The sequence below is a fragment of the Tursiops truncatus genome, chromosome 17 (assembly GCF_011762595.2).
Source record: "Tursiops truncatus isolate mTurTru1 chromosome 17, mTurTru1.mat.Y, whole genome shotgun sequence".
NCBI lineage: Eukaryota > Metazoa > Chordata > Mammalia > Artiodactyla > Delphinidae > Tursiops > Tursiops truncatus.
In genome coordinates this window covers 28,278,739-28,288,889 of record NC_047050.1, presented here as the reverse complement: position 1 = coordinate 28,288,889, position 10,151 = coordinate 28,278,739, and the positions used below count along the sequence as shown (strand labels likewise).

Below are 10,151 nucleotides of genomic sequence, written 5' to 3'. Positions count from 1 at the left end.
ACCCAAGTGGTAAACCATTAAGTAACATTAGCCTCCTAGGACTCTGTCACATGACTTGACTTCCAGCATTGCAGGACTCTCCTGACCCAAGACCATTTTCATTCCTTAGGGTAATTCAATTATTGCTGCCATTTTTGAAAGTAAGTTAACATATTAGCCAGTGATGTGATAAAAGATTTATCAAAGCCACTAACTGCAAAATTAGACTTTATGTCTAAAGATATTTTTGAAGGTCCCAATGTATGGATTTTTGCATTGTTAGACTGGTGTTACCTTGATGCACATTTAAAAAAAAAATGACATAAAGGCTACAGTCTGACTTGATTCCATGCCCCTAAGTTAGCAACCATGGTACTGGTATGGACCCCAGAATCCTAAACCAACTTTGAGGCCTCTGGAAACTAGTCCACACTGTCAAATGTATGGCTACACATTCATCTTCCGGACTGCAATTTCCTTGGAAGGCCCCCAGTAATTGCTTCAGCTGCTCTACAAGGAATGTAGCTTCCAATCCAACTCAGAATTTGAGTCACTTCAGTTATAAAAACAAACTTACAATGTTCTCCCTCCTTAAAAAATACAACACTCAACTGTTTACATTCATGTCTTTATTAGTTTTGATGATCAGTACAACTGCTTTTACTTCAAGTGCAGGCATTCACTCCTGCATGTTCTAGGAATCATTAATCCCACACTCAAATTAGAAAGATATCAGAGGCAGTTTTTATTTTAATAAGCATGCAAAGATAAAAGTAGTAAAATGAAAAATAAATGGCCCTCCTTCAGGTACAGAAAAATATTAGGATAAAGTCAACATCTTTATGAAGAAAGTGTTCAAATAATGGGTCAAATATTTTTAAAAACTCCTAGTCCGTGTATTTTACTTTCATTGATAATCAAAACCAGGCAATCTTTACAGTAGTTGAAATGTTAATAAGTGATGGACCTCTTATTGGTTTTATTTAAAGGTTAAAACACATCATCATCTCAATTCTTGGTATCCACAGTCATTTTAATTTCTGGCTTATGCTGAATTGCTATACGATCTTCAGACACCTCTACCCCCACGTATATAATTACTCATTATTTCTTTAAGATGGATAACTCATAACATGAAAAGAGTAAACTGAAGTTCTGTGAAATTTAAGATGACACAAAAACGGTGCCCAACAGCCATTTTTCTCTACCTTTCCTCTTCCAACTCTGTTTCTTCTTCTTTGAAATCTTACTAGAAATGTTGTTTTTACAGGAAAGGTGATTATTAAAAAGGCCAAATGCTTTCATATTAGATCAATTGTCAATAGTTAATTCCGGTTTCTTGGTGATCACATCTCTCATCTTCATTGCTTGGTATGGAAAAGTGAAATATACTTGGAGTAAGAAGCACCAAAAGGAGACAAGGAACCAAACTCTGCAGTGTAGGTTTCCTTTCCTGAAGAGGGCAAGCTCCAGCAGCCTCATTTGAAGGAGGCCTTCACTACCCTGCCTTTGACAGGCTGTGGAGGGCGCCAGTTCCTCACCAGGGGCACCGGGGGCTCATTTTCCGCGCTGGAGTAGAGGCTCCGCAGCTTGGCCATCTGCAAGGGGCGAGGGAAGGCTGTCAGCGTGACATTCGGACAAAGTGGACACATTAAGCGTGTGACAAAGAGTTAGAAATCGTCAGCTTTCTAAACAAGCAAACTACAAAACTTGTCTCCAATGTGCAGTGAGAGTTATTTGGTTCTGAGTAACAAAAACTTTTTTTTTTCTTTTAAATTTGTAAAAACACTTTTCTTCCTTTTATACAGGATCACCATACCCTCTGGTCAAAACCTTTTCCTCCTGAATTCTGAAACAATTATTTTAATTCGACAGATCAGTATGAAATCTATCCCTTATGTAGGAATGGAAGACAGTGCAAACAATAAGCTCAACTGGCCCTTCATTGCATAAGTTAATGAAGTCAATTTACATGAACACTTAGAAGGGAGGCCTGAGGAGAGAGGTCCAAGGTGTTGAAAGCAGACAGACTGGAGGTGCAATCTCAGATCCTGCCCTTGGCTGTGTGATCATGAGCAAACTGCTTAACCTATCTGAGCCTCAACCTACTTAGCTGTAAAACTGGGGAACCAGTATACACCTCACAAGGATGTTCAATCCCTTCCACCAGCATCTTCTCCCCAGACCTGTATTTACCATTCCATCTCCTAAACAGGGCTCAGTATTTGGGAGTTCTCCAAATTAGCAAAGTCTAACTCATATGGATCTGTACCCTTCAGTGTTTCTAGAGCACAAACTTGGGCATTGTTCAGCATCACCACCACCTTTAAATGTTTTTGCATTTAGCCTGGTACCCTTTGGAAGTTGAGTTTTAGAAAGTTAAACAGGCTGATCGTAATTAACCGGGGCAAACTATGAAGTCTCCAGTCGCAGAGCTGTTTGGTAAGCATCTACTGCTTTATATTTTCAGTTTAGCGTCTGTATCTCACAGAGCCCGCCGGCGACGGTAAGTCAGCGTGCTCTCAAAGCCGGCCCGCGGCCGCCGCTCACCTGTTCGTGGCTCACGGTGATCGGCTCCTTCAGCAGGAGCCACACGATGCACTCCTCGCAGGGCGGCGTGGTGAAGGAGCCGTGGTAGGTCCAGTAGTCTCGGCAGGCGGGGAACAGGCAGGACGGGTCGAAGTTCGGGAAGGGCGCCTCCTTGCCCTGGGAGACAGCGGGACCCAGCGCGGTGAGCGGGCGCATGCGCATCGCCTGCCGCAGCGTCTCACCGTTTGGGGAGAATGGATTTCAAATGCAATAGAGAAAACGGAGCTTGTGAACAAGTATGTGCCTTTCAGAAATAAAGGGCAGATAGGGGAGGCCGGTTTGCATGGTATGACTTTGCCACAGCCGATTTTATTCCTTATTCACTCTAGGTAGCACTATAAATCTATCATTTCTCAAGAAAAAGGACAAACTCATTCTAAACTGTAACAGAGATATTTCATACAAGTTAATGCTGTGGTTCTCGATGATACAAAACAGGCTTGCATTTTTATTGAATATCATACTCAGAATACTTACTTTCTCTGGTGGTAAAACTATAAAGCGTTTGATTAGAACAGAAAGAATTAAAGTGAGTCTGCTAAGTAGAAGAATCTACTGTTAAGATTTAAAATATACAGGTGCCACCCAGGAGAGAAAGGGAAACACTAGGACCCAAACATTTGGTACCTCTGCATGTGTGTAAGTGTGTGTGTGTGTGTGTGTGTGTGTGTGTGTGTGTTGGGAAGGGGAACACCACTCAACTTCTCTCTCAAACACTTCGTTAAAAATATAGTTATCTGACAGGTTGACTATGAAGATTAAATAAACTTATGTATGTGAAACTGCTCTAAAAACTATAAACCATAAAAATATACATACAAATATAATAGCATTTGCTTTCATATGTATGCTTAGCGTATTCATCAAACTTACTAACAGATTTTAGGTGAAAGAAATACACTTGAAAATGTAAAAAGAAAAATTTGACATACCCTGCTTTTATGTTATGGGAGGGAAAATGATTTTTTTTACCTTCGTCTTAATTTTGTCCAGCGCATCAAGTAGCAGCTGGAACTCGTGTTTCTCATGTCCTATCTGTAAAAAAAAAAAGAAAAAGAAAAAGAAAACCAACAACTATATTTTTCTCTTCTCCATAATTTAAGATTGTCTTAAAAACTAATTTTAATCCATCCACCACTAGTGTTTATAAATCTGTCAGAATATCTTGTACTAAGCAAAAACATAAGTTTATTCCCCCCCCCCCAAGATTTTAGAGTATATATTTTCTGAACTAAACTTAGACTCCAGGCCTCTGTAGTACAAAACCACAAATTACATGCTGATTTACATCTATGTCCTTGACCTTCTCTGTGAAGTCAGTCTACTTTTCTTTTTAATAGAATTAGAGCTAGGATGGACTCAATGTATCTAAAACTAAACTCATTGTCTTTCTGCTCAGACCCACTCCACTTCCTGTAGTACTGTGTTCAAGCACTGAAAATGACCCAGTGAATTCAGAACATAAAACAAATTAGGTCATTCAAAAAGAAAGAAGCTAGATTTTCACCTCTGGCTTAAAATCTAGATTATGTTAGCACTAAATTCATGTGTTAATGACACTAAGTCCTCTCTAAACCAAGGCTGGCTCAACAACACACACATTCCATGTGCTATCTTAGCCTGGGATCATGTGAGTGGTGGCCACCCTAAGCCGAGTGGATGTCCAGCCAGGGACTCGGCATCACAGATGTTCCCAACATTGGCTTTTCTGGTTTCCCCTGCAATTGACGTGGAGTAGCAGGAAAGGGTAATGAACAATGCTGCCCTTGCCCTCACTGCCACTGAAATAAGCTCCTTCAAAGGCTCCATCTCCACTGCCCCTACACACACACCACACACATACACACACGCACACACACACACACACACACACATCCTGCATCTTGAGAAAATTTAGAAGTGCTAAGGGTACTGAAGTATGGCAAAAGTTACTCTTCTAAGGGAGAGCAAAAAATTTTGATCTGATCCTAACAGAAATATCTTGACTAGTTGAATGAATACTGAAATTCATTCCTCTCTCCCCTTTAAATAAAAGGAGGGAGTAAAACTTCAGCATTGATAAGGAACTAAACTTTGTAAAAAATATATGGTCAATTTTTACCTTACCTTCAGAAAAATGCCAACCACAGCTACTCCATCAGGTTGCTTCAGAGCACTTCCAAAACTGTTATACTTTGAATTCCAGTGAACCAAATGAAGCTGAAACCATAGAACAGAGGTTATGAGGTAAATTCCCAAAATAAGGAAATAAGTATAAAATTATTCACAATAAACCCAATAATTATACAGTCTTAAGGTTGCTGAACACTCTCACAGAAGTTGACAGAATTCTAAAAATTAACATGCAATATTTTGGTAAGACTTTTAATGGTTCAAATTAAAAGTTATGATAGGTAGAATCGGTGAAAACTGAACTTTCGTTAAACCAATTCAAAATATTATTTTAGTTGTGTATAACATTAGTCCTTTTTCTGACCAAATCAAACAGTGAAACACAGAGTTATAAACAGGAATCTGCTAGCATTCTAAAGTCACAATTAACTGGGAAGTAGGAGAGGAAAAATAAGGGGACAAATTCTTACGTGTCTTCATGCCTCTCTCCTTTCAGCAACAAATGGTCTAGAACCGGGTGGTAACCTTACCTTAATAATGTTAAGGTGATAACATAGACACTAGTTAAATTAGTCAAAATTTTCACATTGCATTATATAGAATGGCAAGAGAATACAATAGTTCATGACAATTTAGAAGTATTTTATTCAAGACCAAAAGTGTGAGATAATCCCACATGTAAAGACCAAACTGCAAGCCTTGCCCACATTTGTAAGGAATATACTAAACTTTCCCCATTTGTGGGGGAAGATGTCTGGAAGGCATTCTCAATTAACTTATCCTGTCACTGGCTGTCTAGATGAGCTGTAGAGAAATGATCACAGGGAAGTACTTCGGGTCTCCTATAGTTTAGTTTAACTGTTTAGTCAAATTTAGTTAGGCTGCCTAATGATGCTGCCTAAATGAGTGTCCACAAGTGGCTCCAAGGTTTCTGTCTCAGCTCCTATGGTTGACCAGAGTCTGCCTCTGGAAAAGTTTGGCAGTACAAATGGAATTATCCTCACCTCCAGGGCATTTGTCACCCCTTATAGGCTTGGCTTTATACAGAGAACATGCAGGAGGCTTGTCTTATTTCCTTGTAATTTGATGCCTTCCTTTAATGGGTTAACTGGAACAGAGAGTAGTATTTGTTCATATTAAATTGTGTGTATCTGTATCTAGCTATCTCTGTATAAGTACATATGTACATATAAAAACATACACACACATATGCACACCCTTCATTAAGAGACTAGAGCATGAGCATTAGCCAGAATTACTAAGTGCTATTTTTAAAGCACCACAGTCTTGTAAAAGAGGCAGCTTAGAGCACTGGGCAGGATGATGAACTAAGAAGCCAATCGGCATAAGGTAGAGCACAGGTCTAGCACTCATGCGCTGTGTGACTTTGTTATGTAACCTTCCTGTGCCTCAGTTTCCTTGCCTGTAGCCCATCTCATAGTGTGCTGAGAGGATCAAATGAATTAGTACTTGTAGGCACTTAATAAGTATTAGCTACCATTATCTTTTCAGTTCCAGTCAGGTCCCTGGCTTTTTAAACATTATTATTATTAAGCTGTTATCCAATTTCTAAATACAACCTTGAAATTCTTCACGCATGACACTAACTCACCTACACTCTCTTAACTGTCTAACCTAGAATGTTTGGCAGCTTCAGTTTATGCTAAACTATTGCAGCTCTTTTCATAACTACAGGCTTGAAGCAAACGCATTGGATGCTATTCTGTCATTATTGTTGTTTTCAGTTTTCACTGGGTGAGATCCAGAGTAGGTAACGGCAATTCCTCCTACCTCCGCTGCGTACTTGACTCCATCCACGCTGTGCTCAGAGCCGTGATCATCCGAGGAGCCCCAGTGAAGATGAAACTGGCGAAGCCGGTAGGGTGCAGTGAGAGGACCACCTCTCAGCACTGTGATTCAGAGAAGCTAGGTCAGCAGTGAACTCACACTTCTTTTACAGAGCCCTGCTTTAAACAGCCCTTATAGCCTAAGCTTTATGGGCTGGGCTGATGGTGCCATTCCCAAGCACACTGGTCTCTTTCTCACAAAGTCAAGTCTTGGAATATATCAAAATAAATGCTTTCTCTTCTCTGTCCTTCTGATTTTGTTTGCTTGTTTGATTATTTTTTAAATGTCAATTTAACATGTATGAAAATAAAATTAAAAGAGGAGATGGGCAATGAAAACAAGCAAAGCACAGGTCTGTTGTGTGGGTGCATTGGAGAGAACAGGATAGCTGAGAGCCAGGCAGACTTAGGTTCCAATCCCGGCCCCACCCCTTGCTAGTTGTGTGATCTCAGGCAAATTGCTAAACTCCTCTGAACCCATTTCTGCATCTCTCTGAAGGTGATAATAATACTGACCTTTCAGAGCTGCTGTGAGGATTAAATGAGATTAAGGGCTTTAAACTGCTCATCACAGTGCCCAGCACAGTCATCACTGAACAAATGTGAATTCCTTCTCCATGTCTTGCCTCACTACACTTTTCTTTAGTACTACAGGCAAGAGCTCTCATCCATGTCTAATTCAGACTGTGTTTACTCAAATGAGATGAAATGGAAAATTCAGAAGTTTCCCAGGGAATCAATCAATGTGGGCCCCTAAACAAGATGATTCTCCATAGCATGAATGTGAGTTTGCTGTCCAAATACCCCAACCTGGCACTTAACTTGGTTCCACTTCATTCAGCCTGGGGAGTGATTTAGAAGTTCAAATATTTTCTAAAGGATATTGGAAACTATACAGAAACCCTAAAATCAAAATTTAGCAACATAAGCTAGATCAAAATAAAATTCAGAGCGTAGCTATTCTAGAAAAGATTGACCAACTGCTGGTGCTGAAATGGCACACTGAAAGCCATAGTATAGGTCTAAAACAATAGAACAAGGCTTGTATAAGCTTGGTCATGTAGGAATGAGTGGTTTGATTAACTGCATTTTTTTCTATCCAACCACTAGGAACAGTTATTATTTGGTCATATGAGTCCAATTTATTAGGATGAATTATATGAAATTGTCAATAATCAATCATTTTTGCTTACAAAGAGTCATTTTCATGTGATCCAACCTAACAGATGCTGTTTAATTTTGTTACTAATCCTTCAGAATGGAACTTGATTTAAATGGAGAAGAGAAAAAAAGTAGCAGATACCAACGAGATTATTGTTTAAGAAAATATATTTTTATGATATTCCTTACCTGGAACCTGCTAGTAGGTAGAAATTATAACTATTACTCTTTAGCTACAACATCATTGAGAATATTCATTCCTATACATCAGTAAGGATAATTTTAATTTTTTTACAAATGTGGTTATAGGAAAATGTATTACTGTATATCAAGCACCAAAATGCTAAAGGTAGATTCTTACTTCATTCACAGTGAAATAAAGCATTTCTAATTAGCCTTCTTTTATTTCATTGATTTGCTTAATAGTGTAGGTGAAATGAAGAGATTTTTTTTTAACATGAGATTTTTCATTTTCACACAAATACAAATCACAACTCAAGGAGAAATTGTCAGATTCTTCAAAAACACTCACCAAAATGATTAGTCAGATGAACCCCACTGAAGCATTGAAGGCAAGTCTTCTTGATTCATACAGTGGGTCTACTCTCTCCCCTGGATTGGCCCCTACCCACACAGCAGAGGAAGAGAGAACCTACTTGGTTTCTTTGCTATGTTCCTTGCTCTGTAGAATGGAATCTGTGCCACTTTGGGGACTGGGAGCCTTGCTCTCCAGGCCTTGGTTAGGAAACAGAAAACCCCTCAGGTGCAGACCATCAGAGCCTGAAGAACACTCATTTGGACTCATTACCATCACCTCCCTATCAAGCTTCATTTCAGGAATGCATTGCCAACTTTTAGCTTGGGCATGGGGCCATTTTGTAGCAGCCTGGGTGACCAGCATTAGAGAGTGAGACATCCCTCTTCTATGTATAAATATAATTCTTCAAGACTAGAGCAAAGTTAAATGTCATCTCCTTTTTCAGAGAAGAAGTGCACCCCACTTCCCACCAATTCTGTTGCTGTGTCATAAATCACATTTTGCCAATATGGACGTTGAAAATGGTCACGTGTCTCTACCTAAGTGTGATACTTACTTGACCTGTCATAAGTATCATCAAACACAACCCTGCAGGTCTTCCCATTGTTCAGGATGGTCTTGGCAGAGCCGGGGTCATAAGATGCTGACCATGGCTTCAGGGAAGAGTCATGCTTGATGTCTTTAGTGTGCAATTCAATGGGCGACTGGTTGTCTCCCTTGGCAATCGGGTAAAGTTCATGCCAGTGGTCAGGACCTGGGAAATCAAATTGAAGGGATTTATTTATTTGGTGGCACAATCCAAGCCCTCTAAGTGACTAAACCAGCAAAATACACAGAGGCTAGCCAGTGATTATGAAAAGGTCTTGTATATCAGATTGGGCAATACAAGGCTTAGTGTTTAAGACCTGTTCATAGTTTTGTTAATAGTGTACCTGGAGACTGTATTTAACTCCATGTATTTCCTCAAATTTTCCATGTATTTGCTCAAATATAGCCTCAGAGCCTTATTCTTGAAGTGGACTTCATCACGTTTTACCAATGCCATCTTCTGTCATATAGCTGGAATAAAATAACACTGACCCTAAGTAGATTTCAGAGCATATCCATATTCCTTTTCCCATGGAAAAGCAAGAGCTGCAGGCAGAGCAGCTTAGACCAATACCAGGCTCAGAGAGGTTAAGTGCTTGCCCAGTACATGGAGAAGGGGACAGTGAGAACTGGCCCTCGGTGGTCTGACTTCTCCGTCAGAGGCACTGTGATCTGGGCTAGTTACCGAACCTCTCTGCGCTTGAGTTTCCTCCAATGGGAGTAATAACAGCTCCACACCACGGAGAACTAAATCAGATATAAAGTAAAAGGGTCAGCAGTGTTTGGCACTCAGGAAGTGCTCGGTAAATGTTAAGTTTCCATCGACTCCACCGCACTTGCTGGAGTTGCGCACTTTCTGAGCAGCACCATCCCGGACTGACCGGGAGCCGCTGCCCACACTCACCGTTGTGGTCGGCGTAGCCCCACTCCTTGGCCATGGTCGTTTTCTTGGGCACTGGACGGCTGCTGCCTTCTCTCCTCCGCGGTGCACAGTCCCTGCGAGCCCTCACCTTTTATATAGGTCCCCCCCACACTTGCATGGCCTTATTAGGTCAGCGACGGTGGGGTGGGGGGCTAAACAGGATTGGGGTGGTATTTGGGAGGCGGAGTGGGAAAGCCAATGAATTCCAAGAGCTGGACAGCTGTCGGGGTGGGGGGAGATGGGCGGAGGGCATCCTTCCCCTTCCTCCCCTCCCCCTCCCCCTCCCCTCCCCTCCCCTCCCCTCCCCTCTCCGGGGAAGCGCTTCTCCTGGCCCTTCTATTCCTCCCTCCCCGCTCCTAAAGCTGCACGGCTCTCTAACCCCGCGCGCCGCTGTGCAGAAATACCGGCGACTTTC

The 10,151-nt window shown here is 41.0% G+C and overlaps 1 protein-coding gene across 1 annotated transcript; it reads right to left on the bottom strand.

The window, feature by feature from the left end:
* Positions 1-593: 593 nt before the first annotated feature.
* Positions 594-9,969, bottom strand: CA3 (carbonic anhydrase 3). Its single transcript, XM_019926340.3, has 7 exons — positions 9,719-9,969; positions 8,783-8,980; positions 6,472-6,590; positions 4,675-4,767; positions 3,541-3,603; positions 2,530-2,685; positions 594-1,577 (listed from the first exon to the last, which is right to left on the bottom strand). The coding sequence occupies exons 1-7, from the start codon at positions 9,750-9,752 to the stop codon at positions 1,458-1,460; spliced, it is 783 nt and encodes a 260-aa protein (XP_019781899.1). The 5' UTR covers positions 9,753-9,969; the 3' UTR covers positions 594-1,457.
* Positions 9,970-10,151: the final 182 nt, after the last annotated feature.